Source organism: Herpailurus yagouaroundi, unplaced genomic scaffold, assembly GCF_014898765.1.
Source record: "Herpailurus yagouaroundi ecotype Mexico unplaced genomic scaffold, PumYag 213, whole genome shotgun sequence".
Classification (NCBI taxonomy): domain Eukaryota; kingdom Metazoa; phylum Chordata; class Mammalia; order Carnivora; family Felidae; genus Herpailurus; species Herpailurus yagouaroundi.
In genome coordinates this window covers 6,863,275-6,890,513 of record NW_024412444.1, presented here as the reverse complement: position 1 = coordinate 6,890,513, position 27,239 = coordinate 6,863,275, and the positions used below count along the sequence as shown (strand labels likewise).

Here is a 27,239-nt window from a genome sequence, read left to right as displayed (position 1 = left end):
AAGATGGGATGGGAGGGAGGGTGGATGGATAGAAGAATGGGTGGGAGGATGGATGGATGGATGGATGGATGGATGGATGGATGAATGGATGGGAGGAAGGGTGGGAGGATGGATGGATGGATGGATAGATGGATGGAAGAATGGATGGGAGGAAGGGTGGATGGATGGATGGATGGGAAGGAGGGAAGGATGATTAGATGGACTAAGCTAATCCATACATGCCAGGTGGCCAGGAATTAAAGGATTCTTACCACAAGGGTTGGTACAATTGGAACATTTATGATCTAGGCCAGGCTAGGTCCTCTAACAGGAGGAGCATAGCTAGACATTGACATTTGATGTAGGATTCCACCCCCCCCCCCCCCCCCCCGCTGGCTCTGAAATCAGAGAGGCCCCTGAGATTTGGGAAGCCATCTCCTGCTTTGACCATAAACTATTTGGATGGAAGTGTTCATCTCAACAAAACATGGACAGAGGGCTTTCCTCTCCGTCCCAAGAAACAAGCACTCTACCCACACCTAAAAGCAGAGAACGGTGGCACTTAACGTGGCAGGCACTTGTGTCAAGATGCTTCCAGGCACAACTGCTGTTACGGCTTGAGAGAGCTAGTGAGCGGATACTGGTGACAGACACCAGGGGCTGTCTGTCGTTTTCACACTTTATAAATATTACCTAATTACTTAATCCTCTCTGTTTCCAGGCAGATAGGCATAGTTTGATCTTAAAGGCCAACTTAGCAACCCTCCTACAGCTTCAGCTTTTCTTTGCTCTCTAGAAAAATCTTCCCTGACGTGTTTATTTGTGTGGACACTGTGGAGCTTGTGAACAGTAATCTGGAAATTAATAAAGGCCACCAGCATCCTTCCTCCCAGAGCGACAAGCTTCCCCTTTCTGTCGCTAACTAGCATTCACAGCCCGTGAAGCATGAGGCTCCGAGGTGTTTGCGAGCATCTCCGTGGAGTCACAGAAGGAATGTAGTGGGGAGACAGACTTTCTTCCCCATCCTTCCCACTGACTGTTCCATAAACAAACATGCTTTAGTTGAGGCTGTTTCTTCTCAGATACAAGGAACGTGGGCAGAACCCTTGGATTTCTCGGGGTGTAAGAAACCTCTTACCTCCCCAGTCCCTGGGGCCTGATAATCAAAGATCACATGTAAAGGCACAGTAGTGAGAGGCTTCCTGTGGAGGCGTCTTTTTCTGTTACTTTCCTGGCATAGCCAGTGGTCCTTCTGGCTGTGGGCTTCACTCCTGGGCCCTCTCTTGACTGGCTTTGTGATTCCAAAGCAATGGTCTGAGCAGTTGTAATGAGCGTCTTGGCTGTGCCATTTCACATCTGTGTCTATGATGAAAAGATGCTACCTGCACATCTGACACTAAATGTTAATAGGTATCATCAAGTGTGTGGAGCCCTGTGGTTTCTATGCTTATGGGCTGGCATCAGCAAAGCCTTCTCAGTAAGGAATGTACCGATCACTTAAAACTGTTGGTTCCCGCAACCAGCTAGAAGCCCGGTCTCCTCAGGGCATGTGGATCCTTACGCCAAGGGCAACCAAGAGACCGGGTAGCTTAGTCCTTCCTGTGTGTTGAAGAGGTCATTTCCCCCTGGGGTGCTACCTGTTCATAGCCTGGTCTCTCTCTCCTTGCAAGTGGCAGGCTCCCTGTCCTCCTCTTGGGTCCTCTTGGCCAGGCCCACCAGTGGCTACTTGAGGCCAGTGCCCAGGTCTAGGAGCCCCTGGTGCCATCCCACAGAGGACTGTCCTAACCACATGGCCAGTTGATGCAGATGCCACATCTGGGGTTTGAAATGAGGTTGAAAGCCAAACAGTGGAGCTCATGCCCTGAGCCAGAACTGAGCTCAAATAGGAGAAACAGATGCCAAGGAAGAGTCGGAGATTTAAAGCGTCCGAAATCAACGAGGCTATAACAGCATTTCAGTGATAGGAAGTAGGAGGTCAGGCCAGAGAAAACCCAGCTCTAATACTTTTGTTCCCCCTAGAGCTGCACGCTGGTAATCTGGTGCAGACCTCGATCGGGAGCCCAGGACTAGAGCAGGGCAGAGGGAGAAGCGAGAGTTAAGTGGTACTGTGTGGAAAGGATGCTGTGCTCAATTCAAGTGGGACAGGTCCACTTTGCCCTTTTGGCAGGAAATCACAGCGTCTTACGCTTGAAAGGGAGGGAAGTACCTGGAGTCTGGTCTCCCACCCAGTGTCTGAGAAGCTGCTGTTGTCAAGTGGAGCTGGGAATATGCATCATTCTGAACTTTGCCACCTCCCTTAGCGCCAAGCTGAACAATGCTTTTTCCTGCATAGGACATGGACACCTCCCATGGCCTTTAAACTCTCAGAGGAAGAGGGATATCACATAGGAAAAAAGACTCCGAGGAGGTGGGAGAGGTCGGGAACAGCATAATATGGGAAAGTCAAAACCGCGTGCTTGGAGGACTGGAGAATTGAATTTCTCCTTCTGCCTTCCGGAACACTGGCTGCTGCCGTCGTATTTTGAGCGTGTGGCTCTGTTACATGCACAGCAGAGACAAGCTGATGGGATAAGAATGCTTGCGAATTTGCTGTCTTCCACGGTAGTTCTGCCTAATACTCAGTTGGTGGCTGAGAAACTGACTTGCATGCCAGGGCTCGTTCATGGGAACGGAGGGGATGCCATTGGGTGGTATGGAAAAGAATTCCACAGATACAATGGAAAACTTTGCTCTCCCTCCTGCTTAGGGGAAACCCAGTTCTCTACCTCCTGTGTGTGTGTGTGTGTGTGTGTGTGTGTGTGTGTGTGTGTGTTTGTGTGTGTGTGCGTGCGTGTGTGCCTCTTACTTTTACACAGAATACCTTACTTTGGGCACTTCTGGTCACCAAATGTGGGGTGGCTTTTCCCCAATCAGTCAATTCTGCGACACCAGCTAGATGTCCTACAAACTTAACTCGGTTCTGATGCTGTCTACCTGGAGATATACTGTCAGATCCCACAGATTGAGGGCTCAGTCCCAAAAGATACACACACCCCGCTTCAGATGCCAGTCACAAGTAGTAGATGCCCAGGTTACCCACAGCTTCTGTCCAACTTGGCTTCAAATCACAGGTTCCTACTACCCCCTCTTTGGTTTGATTGATTTGCTAGAATGCCTCACTGGCGGAAACACCTAATTATGCTTACCAATTTATGAAAGCATGTGATAAAGGATACAGATGAGCAGCCAGATGAAGAGATACATAGGGTGAGGCCTGGGAGGGTCCCCAGTGGAGGAGGTTCTATCCCAGTGGAGTTAGGAGCATGTTATCACTTAGATGTTTACAAGAGTATCAGGAGCCCTCTGTCAGGGATGAGGTCAGAAACAAACGTTAGAACAAGAGATCCTCTCAATGCTCTTACCACTTGGAAAGTTGCAAGGGTTTTAGGAGCTCTGTGTCAGGACCCAGGGGTAGAGACGAATGTACATGTTTTCTGTTATCTCGCAACAGGTTACTGTTTGCTTTAGTTAAGACACCATAGAATGTCGGGGCCACTGTGCCCCTGATTCTATCACCTCATAAGAAAGTGGCCGTCCAGCAAAGTCTGGCCTCTAGTGAGACCCACCCAGGGGTGAACTCTGGCTCCAACACTCCTAGCTTTGAGACCTGGTCTTGGACCATTCTCCTCATCCCCTACTTGCCAGCCATACTAGTTTTCTTTCCAATTTTCCAACTGCAGGGCCTTTGCACAAGCTGTGTTTTTTATTTTTTTCTGTTTGACGTACCTATGCTTCCTTCCTTCCTGTTCACTTTATAAACCCTACTCTTGTTCAGATTTCAGTCCAAACATCACTCTTCTCAGTAAATCTTTGCTAACCCATCCCCCAAACCTGGGTCAGGGTCCCTTATTAAATCTTTGTGGAGAATAATATTTTTGTAATTACGTTTAACCTGTGAATGCCATGGACCCCTTCAGCCATCTGGTGAATCCTATAGACTTCTCATATTGATGGTTTTTAGATGCATAAAATAAAGTAAAATAGATTACCAAAGGAAGCCAATTATCCTCAGATATTATCAAAAAATTTTAATTATAATATAGTAATTTATCTGCTTCTTGATGAAGGCATTAAATTATAAAATCTAGCAGCAGGTCTAATAACCATTGTAATTTTGAAATAATAATGAGCATGAGGAAGATTTGAGATACTGGCAACAACTCTAATCTAGCAGAAATAGATCTGTGATTTCTATTGGTGATGTCCCCCAGGTCCTGCTAATTACTACTACTATACTTTGTTGCCAGCATTTGAAATGGAAGGAAATGCTAAATTTTAGATAGAGATCAGTGAAAATAAAAGTATATTTTTTCCCATCCAAGTTCACAGATTTCTGTGCATTCTATCTAGAGCCACTAAGAAGCCCTAAATTAAGAACTCTCTTTTAGGGGGATTAAGTGGTTGATGTGTTTCTCCCTCTGGGATGTAATCTCCAGGAGGTCAAGGACCATGTCCACTTGTGTTCACCTCTATCCCTAGTTCCTGGTCAGTGTCCTGGTACATAATAGGTGCTCAGTAAATATTTAACAGTAGCAATTTCTTATAGCACACTTTCTATACATCAGTCAGCACGTGCTTGTGCATTTCCTGCACTTACCCAAAAGCTTCACCATGTGTTACCTAAGACTATACAGCTGGTCTGTCTAGAACCAAAGCAGTCTGCCTCCAAAGTGAAAAAGTGAATGGATGACCATTTTGGATCTCTGATTCTAAAACGGGGGTAACATGGGGCACCTGGGTGGCTCAGTCGGTTGAGCATCTGACTTCGGCCCAGGTCATGATCTCACAGCTCGTGAGTTCGAGCCCCCTGTCGGGCTCTGTGTTGACAAGCACAGAGCCTGGAGCCTGCTTCGGATTCTGTGTCTCCCTCTCTCTGCCCCTCCTCTGCTCATGCTCTGTCTCTCTCTCTCTCACACACACACAAATAAATAAACAGAAAATAAAATAAAACAAAACAGGGGTGTAACGATGGAGCCAGGATCCCCATAGAATTACAGAGAGGATTTCATGACATGGTTTGTGAAATACACTAACTCAGCCCAGCGCCAGGCTCATCAGATAGGACTTGTTATACTGCAATGGCAGCACCGAAACGCACAGAGTAAAGGCCCTGGTGGTGGACAGCTTGCACCACCCCACATAGTTCCAGCATCCCCGTGATGGTTTGGGGGACCACAAACGTAGGCTGCATTTCTGATAGGGAGAGTGGGGATTGGGCTCCATCCATCCATTCATCCATTCTCAAAGGAGTTGGAAGCTGCTCTGGAACTTGTCAAGAGACCCTACACTCTCATGTGTCATTGAGAACAAGGAGGGGAGGGGAGGGGGAGTGGAGGAGGAAGTCCCAGCCCTGAGGCTGCAGTAGCCACGCCTCGTGCCTGTGTGCCACCGGTTTCACCTCTTAAGCCTTGAATAGCCCTCCTGACTTTTTACTACCGTCTCGCAGAAGAGAGAGCCGATGTGGGAGGTGTCTGTGGCTAGGACGTACATGAGCTTCCCGTCGCTCACCCACTCTGGTTTGGAATCAGACAGACTGGGTTCCAGTTCTCAGCCCTCCTCCCTCTCAGTGGCGTTGGCCCAGCCCGGTGACTTGGTGTCTCTGGACCCCGTGTCCTCATTCATCTTTAATGGGGAGAATAATTGAACCCACCTCTTGGATTCAGTTACGCATGCATGGGTTATCAAGATGAAGGCATGGAGCCTGGCCCTCGCATGTGCTTGGCAGCCGGCAGCTCCAAATGGACATTATCCGGATGCCATAAAACCCAAAAGTGCCAGAGCTAGGGCTCTGCTTTAATTTCATCCTTCCCGGTTCTGCCACTTTGGCCAAACAGTTTCTCATTCATAAGCCCTTGGTGAGGGCGGGGGAGGTGACACCCCCAGAGCACCGAGATACTGGGTTTGAAGTCCTACATAGCCTGCTTTGGGGGATTTGTGTTTCCCTAGACCTCTTTGATTCAACCCTTCAAAAAGAAAACTCCTTCCCTGAGGCCATTTCTTTGGAAATTTCCCCAAAAGGACTCCATATTCAAGGGTTCTTGAGCTGGGCTGGGGCCATAAAGAAATGACAGGCGCTTAAGCTGTCAGAGGCGAGGCCCCATGGCTCTGTGCCACTTGAGTGAGTCCCTTCTGCTCAAGAGGACTACTGTCCGCTCTCCCTGCCTGGCAGGTCCCTGGGGCAGGAATCTTGAGACCCCGTGATCCTCAGCCGGTTTGGGCTAAGCTGGTACCACCCCGTGTGGTAGAGGATGCCACCGAGTCCCCCTGCCTCAGCCCACGGCCCCAGGCAGCTGTTTCATTTCTGTTGAAAACATCGTGAAATAGTGAATCTGTACCACGTTGCTGTGTTTTGAGCAGTGCTGCCCCTTTGATTCCTGATCAGTAATCAGCCTGTTGCCTCGGGCGTGAAACTCAGGGTGGGGGGGTGGTGCAGGGAGGAGGTCCCTCAATAGTTTCTGGCCCTTGCAAGTTACCACCGACCTCGAAACAGAGCCTGTCACATTAGTTTATCAAACACCCAGAATGAAAAGGGGTGGGGGTGGGAATGGGGGAAACTACCATTTTGTAAGAACCACTGAGAAGATATCCTTGACATTGATTTAGAATCAGAGGACCTTGGGTGCTCTGCTAAGAAGCCTCTTCATTATTTAACGAAGTCTGGGATCATAATTAAAGGTGGTTGAGAACGAAGGCAGAAATTCTCAGAGCTGGCACCGAACATCATCCGAGCTGCCTGTGAAAAAGCAATCAGACATAATCAGGCCCCCAAGAAAGGGAAGGGTGGTGTCGGGAGCACCTCACAGGGGAGTATTTGTTTAGAGAGCCGGGTGTGGTACCTCCCCCATGGTTAACAGGCTTCGATTTTGTGTAAAAGACGACTGGCCGACTCCCTGTGTTAGGTGCAGTTTGCCACGGCCATTGTCAAGGGTGCCGGGCTGGGCGCCTGTTGCGTGCCTAGGACGGTGCTCCTGGTGCTCGTTTTAGACCAGGGGAAAACTCACCTGGCCTTGGGGGCCCGGCAGCTGTGGGTGAAGTGAGCTGGGCCAAGGCTGTGGGGAGAGGCAGGGACTGGGGCAAAACTGAGCACACACACCCCCACTCTGCAGGGGAGGCTGCTGTGGTCTTCATGTGGATGGAGACTCGATATAAAAATCCAGCTGTGCATGTAACATAGGCCAATTTTTAAAAATGTTTATTTATTTTTTTTTTGGCGGGGGGGGGACAGAGCATGAGAGGGGGAGGGGCAGAGAGAGAGAGAGAGACGCAGAATCCAAAGCAGGCTCCAGGCTCTGAGCTGTCAGCACAGAGCCCGATGCGGGGCTCGAACTCACGGGCCGTGAGATCATGACCTGAGCCGAAGGCAGACACTGAGCCGACCGAGCTGCCCAGGCGCCCCAGGGTATGCCAATTTTTAAAGTGCCATGTGAGCCCAGTAGCTTGCCCCTATATTTGCCACTGGCCGTGAGTCTTAGAGATTCCTGTTCAGCCCCAGTAGTCACTATCGTCACCCCAACCCCTTGAGGAGGGTATTGCCAGGTATTAACGAGAATACCCATTTTATTAATGAGAATACTGTGCAGGAGGCTGGCTCCAAAGTCTGTGCTTTATTATACCAGCTTTTCCAGAGTGTTCCATACAATTCTGTAATGCTCTGTTTTACATTTTGAATTTTCAGGGGTGTTTTTTTGGAAAGAAGGGTTTCCATCACTGAAAAAGCCAGCAAAAGTTGACAGCACAGAGCACAATAATGTGTTGTCTCCTTCCTTGCCTATTGTTTGGAAGGCACCTGGTCACTCCACCTCCCCCAGCCTCCAAGCGTCCTGGGAGTTTTGTCACCTCTGTAGACTGAACGTTTTTTTTTTTTTTTTTTTTTTTTTTTTGATGGGCAAACATCCCCCCTGCGGAAGGTGTGAGTCTAGGGACAGGGTCTTCCTACGAACTTGAGGCCCTGAAGTGATCCCAGAGATGGATTGTATGGCACTGATTCTGTACATGGGAACTTTACCAGTGGTCCTGACTGGAGAGCAGAATGCCTTCCTTCATTCTGTGAATGAAATTTGAGGCCCTGCTAAGGGCATTAGTGATGCAGAGTGTGGTCCATGCTCTGGAGGTACTTACAGTCCTGTCACAGGGATGGAGAAGTGGGCAGCTGATGGGGACACACGTGATGGGCAAGTTGAAATGGGGAGCAGAGGGGCCCTGGGAGCACAGAGATGTCAGAGGGGAACTGTGAGGTTGGATCAAGACCCTCAGGGAGGCCGGGTGGGGGGCAGAGGGGTTGCTGGCCAGAGAGAAGAGTGGAAGAAGATGGCAGGCATGGCGGGGGTGATGGCACACGGGACATGGACAGCAGAGGAACCCACCCACCCAACATGCCACTCATTCAGGCAGTATTGATTGAGGGCCTGCTCTGTGTCAGGCTCTGTGCTTTTTGAGTTTATTTATTAATTTTGAGAGAGAGAATGCAAGCAGGGGAAGGACAGAGAGAATCCCAAGCAGGCTGCACACTATCCGTGCAGAGCCCGACGCAGGGCTTGATCCCCCAGGAACCGTGAGATTATGACCTGAGCCGAAATCAAGAGCCAGAGACGTTCAACGGACCGAACTACCAGGCACCCTGGGTCAAGCTCTGTCTTCACCACCAGGGATAATGCGGCAGACAAGACAGGAAAGATGCTAGCCTCTTGGAGTTTCCATTCTGGTGGGGAGGTAGATTACTTACCAAAGACATTCAGCAAAGTAAATAATATAATTGCACACAGAAGAGTCTCCACTCTGAGGCCGAGTGGACCTCTCAGGCTGTGTTGAGAGGCGGAATTCAGTGCTAAGAACGCAAGTGTCTTCAGATAAAAGCTTGGCCTCCCTTTATTTTCCAGATCAAGGATCAGCAAACCAGTGACCTACAGGCCAGAACTTGACCACTACCTTTTGTACAACCATGCGTTAGGAATAATTTTTTTTTTTAATTTTGAACAGTTGAAAAAACACCCAAGATTTCCTAACGCCTGAAAATCAAATGTGTGAACTATTTTTTTTAATTTTTTTATTGTTTGTTTATTTATTTATTGGTAAAAAAAAGGTGATTTTATTTATTTTTTTAATATGAAATTTATTGTCAAATTGGTTTCCATACAACACCCAGTGAACTATTTTTAAGTTTAAATAAATTGAATTAAAAATGACTAATATAGACGACTTGGTATCTAGCTCTGCAGATAAAAAGAAAAGAAAGAAGAAAGTCCTATGAAATTGGAATGTAGTGTCCGGGAATAAAGGTTTACTGGAGCACAGCCACACTCGTTCCTCTGCATACCGCCTGAGCTGGTTTTGCACTTCAAAGGCTGAGTTTACTATTTGCAACAGAGACTGTGCGGTTGGAAACGCTGGAAACATTTGCTGTCTGGCCCTTGACCAAAAAAGTTGGCCAACTCCTGTTGTTGGTCCTTCTAGTACTCTGCAAATCTGGCCCAGAAAAACCCTCCCTCTCAGGGCGGTGGTGGAGATAGATGGAGAGAGAAAAATGTCTTCTCTGCCTGCTCGTCTCAGGTGGGACAGAGCTCCTCAGCCTGTAAATGCTACTGCAAGCTTCAGTATGTAGTCGGGACAAGCGGGGGCCCTCTGGAGGCGCCTCAGTGAGGTTCCATCTGAGTGGGTGGTCTCATTAGAGGTCTGACCTGCCTCCTTTGTGAGCCTCACTCAGTACATCGTCTAGTACATTGTCATATACCTGAAATTGATGTAACATAGTATGTCAGTTACACTCACATAATTTTTTTTTTAGGAAGGTCCTATTGGACAAAGATTCTCCCTAGTTGTCAACGTGACCCACAGATTCTCCAAAATGGGATGTTAACTGATAATCTCAGCATTTAAAAACTTAAAGTGCTAGTTTCAAATAAAAGGTTTTGACTTTAAGTGTACATACATTTTTTTCTCGTACATTGAGACATGGGCTTCTGTACCTCTGCACGTTCATTCAAAACAGTGAAAACCGCAAGCTCTCCTTATTGACAAGGAAATATTTCCATGAATTAGTGGGTTAAACACAACAGCAATGTAACAACTATAATGTAAAACCATATCCCATTTACATCAAATTGCGTGCATGTGCTTTTACATGTGCACAAAGAGATACCGGAATGTGAGATCCCCAGAAAGTTAACAGTGCTTATCTCTAGATTCTGGGATTTGGGGTGATTTTTTTTTAGCTTTCTTCTTTTTGTATTACTTGGGTTTCCTTTTAAAAACATTAACATGAATCATCTTAATCAGCAAAGAAAAACTGAGCTATTTTAATTTGAAAGAATAAATAAGAAGAATGGTTGCATCCGCATGTGGGTGATAGAATTATTTATGTGATTATGATGTAACTCTTGGAGATATATGCATCCCCATACAGCTCACCACTAATTGGAGCAGAGGAGTGATGTCTTCAGAATAAGGGAGTTTAAATAAGAACATGGTAGGAGGTGAGAAGAGATGTAGAAATCAGGAAATTTGACATGGTCATCACTGTAAGATATGGAAGCTTTCCAATATATGAATCTCCTGGGTTCATTATTGGCACCTGGAAAGATGGGGTGTAGATCTTTCCTTGATTCCTCTCTCTCCCCCCTCCCCCGCCCATGCTCTGTCTTGAGAAACTACCAGCCACATAGGCAGTTGGGGTATTTAAAAGCGGTATGTTAGCGCCACCTAGTGTCCTCCTGCTGTCACTGCACCCTAGCGTCTCGCTGCGGGCCTCCCTTTCAGATTGCTTGTTTGATGTCCCTGTGCTGGTGGCATTTGCACGGTAGGCAGCAAGATGCCTCCCGGGGTTCTGAGGGGCAGTGGGAATGCCTCATCAATTTAGCCCTTCCTTCCTGTCTCAGTCGCACAAAGTGAATCTCTCCGGCTGAAGCGTGATTTGGCAGTTGCAGAGCAAAAGGGTGCCTCCCTGTCAAAACCAATCTCCGCTTTTCTCCAGCAGCCAGGTCCTTAAAGCTGGGCCCGTGCATCTCTGGCAGGAAAGCCATCCTGCTCCCCTGGGCAGCCTTGGGCTAGGGGCTCTTGGTTGGAAAATAGGGGAGTGTGGCTCGCAGTAGGCTGCTGGCCATGTAATTGTGTCTCTGGGAGACGCCAGAACCAAGCCCTGGAGCCTGACCCATCTCCTCCGGTGTTGCTCACCTCCTGCACCCCAAGGCGGAGTGTGGTCCTCACTGCCCTCCTCTCCCTCACACCCTTCCTAGGCCGGCACCTCACTGGGCCTCTCAGTTTTACCTCTTTGCTCTAGATCCCGCCATTCTCGGATCCTCTCTCTGGTCTGCAAGCCTGGCCACCCACAGCACCTCTTCACTGCCTCCCCCCTTCCCTCCTGGCTCCTCCAGGTTCTTCTACCGGAAGGTGGAAGCTCAAGGGATCTCGAAGAGTGCAAACCTGCTTGCGTCGTTCTCTGGTTTAGATCTCTCTCGTTTCCCGGTGCCCATAGGATCAAGACCAGACTTGGCTTCTGGGGTATGAGGTCTTTCCAGCTCCACCAGTTAATGCTTGCCTCTTGCCTAGTTCTCTGTGCCTCCATCCAGCCCCTCAGGCCTTCTCCCTGCTCTGGTCCCTCGACCTGCCCTCCCTCCCTCCCTCCCTCCCCTTAATCTCCACTTCTCTGTCAGCTCTCAGGCAGACGTACCTCCCTCAAGGGAGTCTCTACCAAAACCTGGGCCACATCCTCCCATAATATGCTTGGAAAACACTGCGTACTTCTCTTCCTGACCATCCATTCCATCCGGGCGTGTGATACCAACTGCACATGTGTCTCTCTTTGATGAATCTCCATCGCCCCCTTTAGACCAGTGGTTTTTTAGCTGGGGGCGACCGGCCTTCCAGGGGACATTTGGCATTATCTGAGGACCATCTTGGTTGTCATAACTCGGGAAGGAAGTACTCCCGGCGTCTACTGGATGCAGCCAGGGATGCTGCTAAACATCCAGCAGCGCACACAACAGCCCCCCAGGAGCAGAGAATTGTCTGGCCCGAGGTCGGTACTGCTGAGGCTCAGAAACCCTGCCGTAGACTCTAAGCCCCACGGAGACAGGAATCATGGCCACTGGAAAGGACCCATTTGAAAACCTAAAATGTTGCACTATTAATGATACTGTCGACTTGGCTTTGTCTACCGATGGATGTAGAATCACCACATCCCTTCAAACCTGCTGGCCACAAGGAGTGAAAAAGAGAAGTAGCCTGACTTTTCTGTATGCCCTGCATCCGTATAAATACACAGGGTACTGCTGGTCCAGAGGAAACCCATCCCTGTTTTGTGGCTTTGCTTCAAAATTAAAGTCTCATTTTAAATTATATCGGTTGACACTCTGGTGTATTTACAGTAAAATTTCATCTACAGTTTCACTGTGTCGGGATAGCCCACACATCAGATGGCCTGGCTTCTTCAAAAAAGCCATCAGGAAAAAAGGCCAGGGACTGTAATAGATTTAAAGGGCTAAAGCATTGTGATAACTAACTGCAATATGGGATGGGGGGGGGGGGGTGGGGAATGGCTGTAAATTATCATTGGACATGACTGGGGAAATCTGAATATGGACTATATATCAGATAATATTATTGAATTAATGTTTATTTTCTTAAGTATGATAATGCTGTGACGGTTATTGCCTTAGCTCAGGCTGCTACCACAAACTACCATAGCCTGGGAGGTTTGTCAACCACAGAAATTTTGTTTTCTCACAGTCCCAGAGGCTTGGGACCCTGGGGTAAGGCACCGGCAGATTTGCTGTCTGGTAAGAGCCTGCTTCCTGGTCCGTAAGACGGCTGTCTGCTTGCATGGTGAATGGGTGAGGGGGTGCCTCTGGGGTCTCTTTTATAGAAAAAACTAATCCCCTTCATAATGAGGGTTCCATCCTCATGACTCAGTTGCCTTCCAAAGACCCCACCTTCAAATACCGTGACATTGGGGATCAGATTTCAGCATATGAATTTGCAGAGGGGGACGCAAGTGTGCAGTCCAATGCAATTAGATAAGAGAATGCCCTTATTCTGAGGAGATGAAGGCCAAAGTATTAAGGAGGGAAGCATCAGCATGTTTGCAACTTGCTTTCAGTGATTTTGCAAGAAAACAAATTGCGTGTGTGTGTGTGTGTGTGTGTGTGTGTGTGTGTGTGAGGTGCAAAATGTTAGCAGTGGGTGAAACTCAGTAAAAGGAGTACGGATATTTCCTGTACTACGATCCCAGCTTTGGGGGGTTAGAATCTTTAAGAACTCGGGCACGTGGTGGAATCGCGTGTTGTCCCGGGAGCCCCTGAGCTTGGCCGTGTGTTGTCTTCAGTTTGCAGCTCTCCGCCCATCCACATGAAGGTGCAGCCTCTGAACCAGACGGCGCTGCAGGTGTCCTGGAGCCAGCCGGAGACTGTCTACCACCCACCCATCATGAACTACATGATCTCCTACAGCTGGACCAAGAACGAGGACGAGAAGGAGAAGACGTTTACAAAGGACAGCGACAAAGACTTGGTAAAACCTCGCTGTGTTCATAACTGCCCTTGCAGTTACGAGGGGAGCCCCCGCCGCGTCTCTTACCATCCGCGCACTACACGGCGTGCCTTATCTGTGCCTGCTGAGGGCGCTGTGCTGCGCATCGCAGTGGCTATTCGTGGGAGCCGTGGCCGGGACCCCCCCCCCTCCCCCCTGGGCTCCTTCCACCCTTCCGCTTCCTGGCTACACCACCGGAAAAAGCTAGGTAGTTTCTTTGTAATCAGGCTCTTCAAAATTGACTGCTTATTCTTACATTATTTCCAAAAAACAACCAACAGGGGCTTCTGGGTGGCTCAGTCGGTTGAGTGTCCAGCTTCAGCTCAGGTAGCAGTCTCACGGTGGTGAGTTCGAGCCCTACATCAGGCTCTCTCCTGTCAGCCCAGAACCCTCTTCCAATCATCTGTCCCCTCTGTCTCTGTGCCCCTCTCCCGCTCGTGCGCCCTCTCTCTCTGGCTCTCTTAAAAATAAATAAAACATTAAAAAACAAAACAAAACAAAACCAACCAACAAAAAACGAGAAAGCTTCCATTAAGCCCTTTTTTAAATCTGATGTGGCTATTGTAAATACGAGGTGTGCAAATGTACAACAGGTCCTGGCACATAAGTGCTGGATAAGCCCCAAGAACTACTATTATAGTTCTTCCTTTTCCTCTCCCCCTCCTCCCCCTCCTCTTCCCCACTAGTACTCTAGTCACCTGCACCGTCAGCTGCCCAGAGTCCCCACCACTCCCTCGGTCACAAATGATCAGCCTCACACATTACCATTTCACACTGGACCCCTGTGACCATGTGATTTTTAACCTGTGTTCTCAGACTCTCAGTACTCTAATATCTGACGTCACTCTAAGCTGTCTCTGCCCAGCCCAGCTTCTCGTCCTAATGTTTACGGAAGTGTTTAGAGGCCAACACCCACCGAGGCCCTTCAGAACAGGTGCTTGCAGATGCCATCTTCTTCGCTATGAAAGCAAACCCTCCAGCAAGCACGAGGCTTGAAGTCTTTGCATAGAAACTCAAAGTGACACATATGGTTTAAAAGCCTTCCACTTATTGTTAATGAAAAAAAAAAAAAGGCTGTGGAATAATGAAACCATAATTGTATGTGCACATGAAAAATACAGTAGCACCAAGTGGGATTCTTAATGACTGTTATCACTTTTTTTTTTTTCTTTCCAATACAGAGTCCCCAGGGCCCATTCAATCAGTTACAGAATAATACTTTTCATATTTTTTTAGATGAAGACTCTTTTACTTCATTTCCATTTATATTTTCAATTTCCCCACTAGACATTGTTATCTGGGTCACATTAGGGAATGATGAGCCTCATGAAATCAGAGGGAAATCTATTGAAAGGCACCCAAGGTTATGATGTGTTTTAACCTTTCTCTTGTCGCTATTGGAAGTCCGTAAAGGGTTTTTCTCGTTCTTGAGTACAGATGACTTACATTAATCAGCAGAAACTAGGCGCTTACGCGGTTTCTTGTTCTAAGTGGAAAATAATTAAACACACAAAGATAAATAGATACCGGCTGGGAGTGAATTCTAATAAACCCCTGCATAGATGGAGCAAAGATTTCGCTCTGAACAAAGACAGACCAGGGGGTCAGAGGTTTAGAGAATGAGGCATTAATTAGTTTATGAGAGAAAGAGAGAGAAAAACCTGCTTTGACAGCAAGTTTTTTTTTTCTTTTTTTAAGCAGAATTTTCTGGGGGTGGTTATTTTCTTTGGGGACACAAAATTAATTTTCTTAATTCCTCAAGAAGTTGAGAGTGCTGATGTAGTGGGAGCAAAGCTGTTCTCTACCTTATGGCTACTGGGGTTAGAAACCTAAAAGGAACACTTTTTTTTTTTTAATTTTTTAAAATTTATTTATTGTTTATTTATTTATTTTTGAGAAAGAGAGAACACAAGTGATCAAGAGGCAGAGAGAGAGGGACAGAGAGTGAATCCCACGAGGGGCAGAGAGAGAGAGAGAGAGAGAGAGAGAGAGAGTGCAGAGCCTGAAGCAGGGCTCAAACTCACAAATCGTGAGATCACGACCTGAGCTGAAGTTGGACTCTTAACCGACTGAGCCACCCAGGCGCCCCCAATTCTCTCATTTTCAAAGACTCTTAGAATAAAGCTTTGAGGAACAGGGATTTGGATTTGGCTGATGATGCTTGACCAGGGATTGACAAGACGTTCTCTAGAAAGAGCCGGATAGCAAAATGGGGGGGGGGGGGGCTCAGGCCATCATGTTGTTTGTGGCAGCTTTCAACCTCCGACGGCGGAGCTGAGTAGCTGCCACAGACAACATGAAAATGAATGGGCATGGCTGTATGCTAATAAAACTTTATTTAAAAAAAGGAAACAGTAGGCAGGATTTGGCCTGTGGGCTGTGGCTTGTTGGGCTCTGTGTTAGACCAGGGGCATTCTTTATGTTATGTGGTATGGAATGCCTGCAAACAAGGTTTGCATGGCGTGTGTGCTACAGGACTCACAAGCATCCTGTGAGGTAGCTACTGCTTTTTGCATTTAACAGGGGAAGGTAGCAGAGGCTGGAAGACATTAAGCAGCTGACTTGGAATCACACGGCCAGCGAGTGGTGTGACAGGGGTGGGTCTCATGTCATCTGGACTCTAATCAAGTGTTCTGACCCAGCCTCGTGCCCCATAGTATCCATCCATCAAGTACAACGAGGCCTCTGAACTGCCAAGAAATGTATACGCCAAGATTTTGTTGTTGATATTAAAAACTCTGCCTGCTTCTGGAAGTTTAGTATACTTGGTAATTCTAGAGGCTGCCTAGGGTAAATAATTACAGTCTATAACTGGAGTAAAGGAAAGAATCCCAAGCCTTGTGAGGACGAAGATGGCCGAAGACATGTTCCAGGCCGGTCAAGGATGAGTCCGGACTGATTTTGTTACATCTGCTCTCCTGCACGCTTCAGTGTTGAAAACAGATTCCCAGCCAGTTATTTCGAAACGTTCTTTCCCTTCCAACTGAGCCTTCGGTCAGCAGGGGAGCATCGTGTCTGTCAGGCTTTGCCATGGTACCCAGAAACCTAAAAGGAATGCTTAACATTATTTTAGGTTTGGTTTTAGAAGGTCAGGCATGTACCAGCCCTCAAAACCAACTCACTGCCTTTTCTTGCTTTACCTGCAGAAAGCCACCATTAGCCACGTGTCACCGGATAGCCTTTACCTGTTCCGCGTCCAAGCCGTCTGTAGGAATGACATGCGCAGTGACTTCAGCCAGACAATGCTCTTTCAAGGTAAGGCCAGTTCCCCTCTTCTCTGGCCCCAAGTGCCCCTGCACCCCTCCTTTGTAATGCTTTATCTGTTTTCTTCTTGACGTGCCTGGTCAGAAGAAATAAGCCTGGCCTAAGAATCAACATGGAGTTTTAAATCACGCCTGAAAAGCCTGAGGAATTTAAGCCTGTCTTTTAGGTTGGGGGTTTCATAGGCCAGAAGACGGGGAACAAGAGCAGAGTGTTGATCATTTTGTTTATTATTATTGTCATATTCCAACTGTGGGGAACCAAGTATTTGTCTAACACTGCGTCATCACAAAAATCACATCCTAGTCGTGTTACGGAGTATCGCCTTTGGATTTTTAGCATGATTCACTTAGCTATTCTCTTAACCAGAGCCCAAACATATAGCACACTCCTTTTTTTTTTTTTTAAGTTTATTTATTTATTTTGAGAGAGACAGAGACAGCATGAGTAGAGGAGGAGCAGAAAGAGAGGGAGAGAGAGAGACAGAGAGAGGGAGAATCCCAAGCAGGCTCCACACTGGCAGTGCACAGCCTGATGCAGGCCTCAAACCCGTGAAACCGTGAGATTGTGATCTGAGCCGAAACCGAGAGTTGGATGCTTAACTGACTGAGCCACCCAGGCGCTCCTACAGCATGCCCTTCTCGCTTACAAGCCACATAAATGAGCCTTTGCTTGCAGGATCCTTGGGTTTCTGGAGAAATAGCTCTATGCTCCTGCTGAGATAGGGTCTGGTAGAACGTTCCAGAGTCAGGACTAGGGTGAGTCAAAAGAAGCATTTACCTTCGTGCAAAATTTAAGAGTACCAAAAAACTCCGTACTCAAGGTATGTTGTATTTTACCAGAACTTTTTTCCGAAGCAAAATCTGTGCAAAATGTTCGTGGAGAAAATACACAAATTCTAAATAAAGATAGGATCCACTCTGTCTTAACTTGCCCCAACCTAATCCCAGTCCTGGTTCCAGTGAAACTTTATTTCATGACTTTATTTGGTGAGTTGGTTTGGGGACGTGCACCAAGACCAACATGGCGGGAGGGACCAGGGCACTGGACCTTGCTGTGCTAGGCTGAGGTCCTCACTGGTAAGGTTCTTCACACCTGGGATCCTGTTTCAGAGAAACCTACGCCCCAGGCCAACGGCTCTTAACTTTTTTGAGTCATGTATCTGATGAAGTCTTTGGACCCTTCCCGTAGAAAAATCCAGAGTTTTAGTACAACTTCAGGGGCCCCATCAAGCCCGTAGGTCCTGAACCAGCAGCATCAATCAGCATCATCTGGAAGCCAGTGAGAAATGCATATTTATGGGCCTCTCCCTGAACAATTGCCTCAGAATCTCTGATGGTGGGGCCAGGAATCTCAGTTCTAAGCAGATGGCCCACCTGGCATGCTCAGTGAAGACTGAGAGGCACTGGTGTAGAGCTGGGGCCCTGGAATGAGGGCCGCGGCTTTGAGTCCACCTGCCACTCAGTGTTTCTGGAACTCAGAGAATGGTTATTAGCTCCCCCAAGCTGCAGTGTCCCGGTCCAAAAAGCAGCGGTATCAAAGGTACCGACCTCACAGGGACCTTGTGGAATGGCGTGTGGTGAAACATGTAAAGTAATTAGCAGAGTGCCTGGTACCAACTATAAATATCACCTTAGTACTAGGTTTGATATAAAAAGAAAGGGTGAACTCAGGGTAAGAAACCCTCCAGCTTTAGATTCCCTCTAAGGATCCCTTCTAGCTTTACAGTTCGGCATTTAGCATTTAAATACTCTTTGCTAGTGTTCACATTATGTCATCCTTCCGTTTAAACTAATTGAAATGAGCATCGCTGTGTTTTTTTCACGTGACCCCCTGTGCCCTGCGTGTTTTGGCCCCTCTGCCTGTGTTGACGAGGGTCCACAGGCAGAGCCAGGTCTGTGCGGCCCAGGGGAGAGAGAATAGGCCACAGTGGGAGTTTGCTGAGGCCAGGGCCCTGGAACTTTGGATGCATAAATCATGATTAGGCCTCCCGTGTGCTCCGACCAAGAACCTAGAATCTGCAGAACTGCCTGTCCTGATTAATAGGCCCCTGAGCTTGCTGGCTTCTGTGTGGACTTTGAAAAATTAAATGTTTGTAATGTAATGTAATTCAAAAAGGCCTTGTCAGCTATAAATTCCAAGCATGGAATATTTAACATGTCTGATCACAGAGACTAGTTGGAAATGGCCAATGTCTCCTTTGTCTAGAAAGACTCACTTTGTTCAGAGGTGGACGTGCGTTTCCTCATTTTCTATATTGTTGCTTGTCCCTATACGTTGACAGAGGGGCGTGGATCCTCCGGGCCTCCTCACGGTGGCTTTTGCGTCTTCCCTAAATTAGGCATCCGGTGGGCAGCGTACGAACTAACTCTTCGGGGAGGCTAGCACACCTCGTCTTGAGAGCCAAGGATGCGTTTGTGAGCAGTGGAGCCCAGCGTGCAAAACTGATCAACTGTTAGGACTCAAGTCTTAAAAGGGAGTGGAAAAAAGCTTAAGGAATTTCACAGAGGCCTGGTTCAGAATAATTAGGTTTCCCAGTGATGAAGTTTACATCTGGTTTGGGAGCATGAGGAAGCCATGTTGGAATGTTTACATTATGGTAAATACACTATTAAGTGTTACATATTTACTTGAGTGTGACATATATAATAGTAATAATACCAAGCAGTATCCATGAATGGCTCACAGTTACAGAGCCTTTTCCTATAAGTTAGTAAGTTATTTCATTTGACCGCATGGCAGTGGCAGCTTGTAAGGTACATGTTATTTTACTGATGGAGAGATGATGTTCCAGGCAGTCGAGTAACTTGCAGAAAAAAAACAACAGCAGCAAGAAGAAAAAACCACTTGGCCACTAAGCAGTGTCTTGATTTCTTATTCCAAATCCAGATCGTTTATACATAGCAACAGGCCACCCCTAAATATTACCCTATGGCCCCCGTAATTCAACAAAAACGGGCAGCAAGATCGATTGCTTCGTGTTCAAAGCCTGTCTGCAGTTCTCAACGGTCATAGAAAATAGTGGTTCTTGAGCTTTTCTCTGAGCCACAGACCCATTAGGCAGCCTGAAGCCAATGGATCCCATCTCACAATCACTTAAAATAAATAAGTAAAATACACAGAAGAGAGAACCAATTATGCTCAAATACAGTTGTCAAAATATTTTAAACACATAAATTTGGGCATATAGTCATATATGCTTTTTCCTTTTTTTATTAAGGCATCGAAGGACAAGCATTGGGTCGGCTTGCTACCTTGATGTCTGAGTGGCGACAAACATGAGTGTTGCGGCAGAATAGCTACGACAATTATAAGGGAATATAAAAATACCTGACTTCAGTCAGAGGCAAAGTCACAGGTCCTGCTGTGGCTGCTGAGATGTGTTGGCTGCTTGCATGGCAAAAGGAGAGCCTTGATTTCACGTCAGTGAGAACTTGGTGGGAAAAGGCAGATGCCTTTTTTTTCCTGTCCCTGAATCCCCCTGGGCCCATGGGTGCCAGGTTAAGCATTTCTGATACCAGCGGTCCGGGAGAAACTTCCTGGTCACCGCAGCTTGAACCAGCCCGGTAGAAACTGTCAAACGTTAATGAGAAGTATGTGTGCTGAGTTGCTGCTTCCTTTCTGGGCCTTAATCAGAGCCCTTTGTAAAGGGCAGGTGACACAGGTCTCTTTAGATGACCCGCTTTAACGAAGGGAAGTGAGTACTCCACGTTCATCTCTTTCCCACTGTGCATCTCTTTCCAAAGTCGAGAGTTCATCTCGACTCTCCAACTATGCAAAATGAATGTGTCCTTAGGCCGGGGGTTGCAGACTCAGGTGCCCCTGGGGCCATGCAAGGCATATGCATAGACACGGGGGAGGGTTATCAACGGGAAGCTGGACATCCTACATCCACCATCCACTGAGGGATGCTCAGTCCCTGCAGGGAGGAGAGTTCAGTTTTACTGAATATTGTGACTTTACAGGATAAGCAGGAAACTGGGATTTTTAGTTTGAAAGCTATTGCAACAAATACAGTTTTAAAAAAGGTTGCAGGCCAAACAAAAATTATGCCAGTCGTTTGCCACTCCTGGTTTAGGTAAAAACTTACAACAGACACGCATATTGTATACTTTGGTATTTAGCTTTTTTTTTTTTTTTTTTTTTTTTTTTCTGATTTTTCAGTGCCATGCATATATAGGAAGCAAACTTTTAGTTTATATAACACTCCTATTTGGAGATAACCACAAAGAAGCACTTTGCTATTTTCTTTAATTAGACTGTTTGGCATTATTCACAGTAGTGAAGCAACCCAAGTGTTCACTAACAATGAATAGAAGCACACAAAATGCTGTGTGTGCATAGAGGGGAATATTATTCAGCCTTGAAAAGGATGGAAATTCTGACACATGGCCCAGCATGGGTGAACCTCAAAGACCTTGTGCTAAATGAAATAAGCCAGTCACAAAAAGGCAAATATATATGATTCCACTTATGTGAAGTATCTAGAGTAGTCAAACATATAGAAACATCAAATAGAATGGTGGTTGCCAGAGGCTGGGAGAGGAGTGAATGGGTACAGAGTTTCAGTTTTGGAAGATGAAAAATGGAGATTGGTTGCACACCAATGAAAACATACTTAACACTACTGAACTGCACACTTAAAAGTGGTTAAGATGGGGCACTTGGGTGGCTCGGTTGAGCATTCGACTCTGGATTTCAGCTCAGGCCATGATCCCAGGGTCATAGGATCAAGCCCTTCGTCGGGCTCTGCCCTGATCATGGAGCCTTCTCTCTTTCTCTCTCTCTCTCTCTCTCTCTCTCTCTCTCTCTCAAAAATTAAAAAAAAAAAATTAATCGGTTAAGATGGTAAATTTATGTGTATTTTACCACAATTAAACATTTTCTAGAGTTATTTTTTTTTTTAATTTTTTTTTTCAACATTTATTTATTTTGGGGACAGAGAGAGACAGAGCATGAACGGGGGAGGGGCAGAGAGAGAGGGAGACACAGAATCGGAAACAGGCTCCAGGCTCTGAGCCATCAGCCCAGAGCCTGATGCGGGGCTCGAACTCCCGGACCGCGAGATCGTGACCTGGCTGAAGTCGGACGCTTAACCGACTGCGCCACCCAGGCGCCCCTAGAGTTATATTTTTTAACAACAATAAGAGGCAGAACCACAGGAAGGAACGAACATCAGAACGAATGTTGTGTGGGTCATATCAGAAGTTGACAATTTAAAGCAGTGAAGCGATGAAGGCGGTATCTTACGGGGCTTTAAAACTGAATAGAAATAAAATATAAAATATATGACAGCACACAAAAGACGAGGCAGGCAAATAGGGTTAAACTATTGTACAGTTCTTACGTTTTCAGGAAGTGGTACAAGTGCTAGTTTAAGGTAAACTATAGTAAGTTCAGGATTCACGTTATAATCACGGAATTGATAATATAGGAAATTATAAACAAAAAGATGGTAGGTCGGGGGGTTGTCTGGCTGGCTCAGTCAGAAGAGCATGTGACTCTTGATCTGAGGGTCATGCGTTTGAGCCCCAAGTTGGGTACAGAGATTACCAAAAAAATAAAGAGACTTGAAAAGAAAGATGATAGGTAGGAACAGTGCAATAATGATTCCATTTATATGAAATCAGAGCTAGACAAAACAGAGGTCAGAATTGTGGGTTACCTTTTGGAAAGGTGGGGTCAGTATTGTGTGGGGCTTATGCAAACCTTCTGGAGTGCTGGCCAACATCTATATATGTCTCAGTATGGGTAGTAGTTACACAGGTGTTTATAGAGAAAATTACTTGGGCAGTACACCTAAAATTTGTAGATTTACTTAGGTAAGTTTTACTTCAAAACAGAAAACAATAAATTTTTTTTTTTAATTAACTAATACCGTAAGACAAGAGTCAGCAGGCAAGCTACGTAGCCCTGTGAAAGGTTTTTTAATGACTCACAAGCTAAGAAGGGTTTTACATTTTTTAAATGGTTGGGAAAAAATCTACAAAGGAATAATATCTCATGACATGTGGAAATTATATGTAAATCGTAAGTTTTATTGGAACAACAAAAAAAGGTATATTGTTTACAATGTAATTTCTTTGTTTCTCAGCTAACACTACTCGAATATTCCAAGGGACCAGAATTGTTAAAACAGGAGTGGTAAGTAGCAAACGGTAATTGCTTTGTCCTGGCTGGTTGTTAACTCGCATGCAGTTAAAACCGTGACCACGAGGTGGCAGTAGGATGTTGTTAAACTGCTCTTGAAGAGGTGAAAATACAGAAAAAATCACATTTCTCCCTCTTTATAATTCAATGTGTTATGAAAAGAAGCTTGGCGACAGTTAAAGCAGTTGTGTTGTACTGTATAGTTCCTATCAAGGTAAAAACTCTCCATATTTTAAATTATTTATAATCTATGGGATCATACAATGTAAGAGTGCAAATGAGTGCAAAAGGTCTGTTCCAAGCCCTTCGTTGAACATATGCTAAAATTCAGAGGTTGTCTGAATTTCTGGAGCCTCAATTAATATCTAAACTTTCCCATTCCTAGTGTAACTAACAATCATAATATTAATCACAGTGTTGGTAATAACAGTAATAGTCTAAAATTTACTAGCATTCCCTGGGTTTTAGATGATTTTATTATTTTATTTACTGCTTGCAGCATCCCATAAGACTAGTGTTACTACTTGTTTCCATTTTACAGAGGAAACTGAGGCTTAGTGAGTTAAAACAATGTGCTCAGCATCACCCAGACAAGAGGTTGTCAACTCAAGCCCAGACCATCTGACCTCTATGTCCTGGATGCTTTGTCTTATGTGGCATTTAGCGGTAGAAACGAACATGTGCTAACATTGGCCTTCCTTAGACTACAAAGTTTCCCAAGTGAAATATGGTGATAACGTTAAGGAACCAAAGTGGCTCTGGCTGTATTGTTTTGAACTATATAAGTGAGGGGATGGCATTCTGGATGCTTATACCAGGCTATAAGAACTAAAACAGGTAACTTAGAGCAACATTTCGTGTTTTTCCAAGATACCATTATCTGCTTCTCACACAGAAGCCCCAGTTTAGGATGGTGGGAAGAATGAGTTGAGGCTTGAACACAGGCGGCCCTGCCTCTAGCCCTTAACATCTTTGTGCCTTGGTTTCCTGACCTGTAAAATGGGGTGATGATCCTGTGTGCCTCATGTACCTGGGCGTAGAGGTCCCCATGGATAGACCCAGAGACTCCGGAAGCGGCAGCGGCTATACGGGACCCACGAGGAAGGGCTGTAAGCCACTTCCCAGAGCGTGTAGGGTTGAGCGTAGCTCCTCCCGCTGCAGACGTGGACAGCCACATGCCCTTTCTGTCCATCTGCTTCCTCACTTTGAGTCGGAGGAACCAGACCCTGGAGGGCTTTCCTAGACCTGGTTGCTGTGTGTTCTCCATGAGAGCCAGTGATACATATGAAAAAGCAGGGACTCCTGCCTCTGGCAGCGTCAGCCCAGGATCATGTGACCATCTGATGTTGCTGATTTAGTACTTAGCGGATATTGGTCTTTACCCCAACTTTAATGGTACTTACTTTTCTTTTTTTCTTTTTTCTCTTTTTTTTATCCATTTTGCCACTCACTGAGCTTCTTCCTAAGCAAAAGTGGTGAAGAGTTGGTTTGATACGCTAGTTGAATTTTTTAATGCGCTCAAAGTGATTGTAAAACTGTTGAGACCGGAGGTGGTCATGTGACCACGGACCACCTCCTGTCAGCCTTGGTACCACAAAAACCTACCGAGGGTCATAAGCAGGGCCTTTTTCCCCATCCTGATGACTGACATGGCTCTGCTTTCTCTTCTGTCCCTTCCCCTGACCTCCCCGGGTGACCCTTTGAAGCCCACAGCGTCTCCTGCCTCTTCGGCCGACATGGCCCCCATCAGCTCGGGGTCCTCTACCTGGACGTCGTCCGGCATCCCCTTCTCATTTGTCTCCATGGCGACCGGGATGGGCCCCTCCTCCAGCGGCAGCCAGGCCACCGTGGCCTCGGTGGTCACCAGCACGCTCCTGGCGGGCCTGGGGTTCAGCGGTGGTGGCATCCCGTCCTTCCCCAGCACCGTGTGGCCCACGCGCCTGCCCACGGCCGCCTCTGCCAGCAAGCAGGCCAGCAGGCCCGTCCTAGCCACCACAGAGGCCTTGGCCTCCCCGGGCCCCGACGGCGACTCGGCGCCCCCCAGGGACAGCGAGGGCGCGGAGGAAGGGGAAAAGGATGAGGAGAGCGAGAGCGAGGACGGAGAGCGGGAGCATGAGGAGGAGGGGGAGAAGGACTCCGAGAAGAAAAAGAGCGGGGTGACCCACGCCACCCAGGAGCGGAGCCAGGACGAGCCCACCCCCACCCCCTCGTCTCCCGACAGGACCGCGGAGGCCGGTGGGCGTCAGACTCTGCCTGGGCACGGGCGAGACCACACTGCCGTCCCTACAGCCCGGCCCGATGATGGGAGGGATGCCCTCCCGGGCCTGGACCCCGGCTCGGTCACCTCCACCCAAGTGCCCGCCACAGTCGCAGAGGAGCGTTTCGAAGGGAGTGATCCCGGGAGGCCCCAGATGCCATCGAAAAAGCCCGTGTCCCGAGGGGACAGATTTTCCGAGGATAGCAAATTTATCACTGTCAATCCAGGTAAGTGGCCCGGTCCTCCTGTGAGGCTCCGTGCTGCCGTGAGCATTCTCCCCCTTTAAGAAAAACCGGGATAGGGAACTTTATGTTCCTGGAAGTGTATGTGTCCCTGGCGTAAGAGACGTGTGTGTGCCTGTATCTGTCTGTCTCTCTTGCTCTCTGGTTTGTTCTAATAAGAAGACTTTCTCTCTTATTGTTGCTCGAGGAAGTCTTGCCTTGATGTTTGTTTGCTGGTAAAATCCACTTACCTCAGGGTACCTCCGAGGACTTGGACACGGTGAAGTAAATGAATTAAAAAAGACATTGATCTTAAGAAGTGTAGTCATTAAGATTTCACTCTTTTTCTTTTCTTAAGTTAATCTTGAGAGAGAGAGCATGAGTGGGGAAGGGGCAGAAGGAGAGGGAGAAAGAATCCCCCAAGGAGACTCTGCACTATTAGAGTGGAGCCCCTTGTGACGCTCAGACCCATGAACCACGAGATCATGACCTGAGCAGAAATCAGGAGTCGGATGCTTAACCAACTGAGCCACCCAGGAGCCCCTCTTTAAGATTTCATTCTTTTATTTTTTTTAATGTTTATTTTTGCAAGAGAGAAAGAGAGACAGACAGAGTACAAATGGGAGAGGGGGAGAGAGAGAAGGAGACAAAGAATTGGAAGCAGGTTCCAGGCTCTGAGCTATCACAGCACAGAGCCCAATGCGGGGCTTGAACTCACAGGCCGTGAGATCATGACCTGAGCTGAAGTCAGACGCTTAACCAACTGAGCCACGCAGGCGCCCCAAGATTTCATTCTTTTTTTAAAAAAAAATTTTTTTTTAACGTTTATTTATTTTTGAGACAGAGAGAGACAGAGCATGAACGGGGGAGGGTCAGAGAGAGAGAGGGAGACACAGAATCTGAAACAGGCTCCAGGCTCTGAGCTGTCAGCACAGAGCCCGACGCGGGGCTCGAACTCACGGACCGTGAGCTCATGACCTGAGCCGAAGTCAGACGCTTAACCGACTGAGCCACCCAGGCGCCCCAAGATTTCATTCTGTGTTCACTTAGCGCCTGTGTTTATGGACCGACTGTTTGGTGCCAGGCCCTGGGTGGGTGCGAACCGAGGTAAGCACAGCCTCTGCCTCTTGAGGCTCGCTGTATAAAGGACTCAGCGACGATGGCACTCAGCTAGAGCGCCCACGGGGAAGCGAGGAAGCAGGGTGTCAACACAGCAAGCGAGCAGGTCCGCTAGCTAGCCAGGAAACTGCCAACTAAAATTGGAGTCTGTGAAACGGTCATAGAGGGAATAAACAGGGTGCCGTTGAAGAGAATCATGAGGAGGTCAGGGACCTCTCTTAACTCAGAGAGGCCCAGCTGGGGAAGTGACATTCACGTCGAAACCAAAAGCCTGAGACCCTCCAGCGTGCAGCAGGCTGCTAATAGCTCACCGTCCGAGCCCGGAGATCAGGGCTCCCTGTCCCAGAGCCCTGTTTGCTGCATGAGTCACCCAGCTCATGGATGGTGAGAGCAGGGCATGGTTGGTGTGGCCTCCGCCGTGAGGCAACGCTCCCCGTCATCCTGACCAGTGAGATGTGCTGCTCTATCCAACGCTCAGATCCTAACGAACCATCCTGTTCGTCTCTGCGAGGCAGCCGTGAGCATGAGGGGTTGTTATTGTTGTGAGGGGTTTTCTTAATAAGAAATTCTTCTTTTTGCCAGACTACAAGATGTTTAGCAACAATTTTTTTTGCATCTAAGCTGTTGTGGAGTTATAAGAGTGCAAAAAAAAAAAAAGCAACTGGTAAATATTTATTTGCTTTTGCACTTGTAAA

General features: G+C 47.2%; 1 protein-coding gene across 4 annotated transcripts in view; it reads left to right on the top strand.

Annotated features, from left to right (window-relative positions):
- The window catches only part of PTPRG (protein tyrosine phosphatase receptor type G), a 722,691-nt gene that overhangs the window by 596,753 nt on the left and 98,699 nt on the right, over positions 1-27,239 (top strand). For all 4 annotated transcript variants that reach the window (XM_040454574.1, XM_040454572.1, XM_040454573.1 and 1 more), the window contains 4 exons: positions 13,334-13,518; positions 16,683-16,791; positions 22,892-22,941; positions 24,654-25,431. In XM_040454574.1, coding sequence (XP_040310508.1) covers positions 13,334-13,518; positions 16,683-16,791; positions 22,892-22,941; positions 24,654-25,431 — 1,122 coding nt within the window. The remainder of the gene's footprint in view (positions 1-13,333; positions 13,519-16,682; positions 16,792-22,891; positions 22,942-24,653; positions 25,432-27,239) is intronic.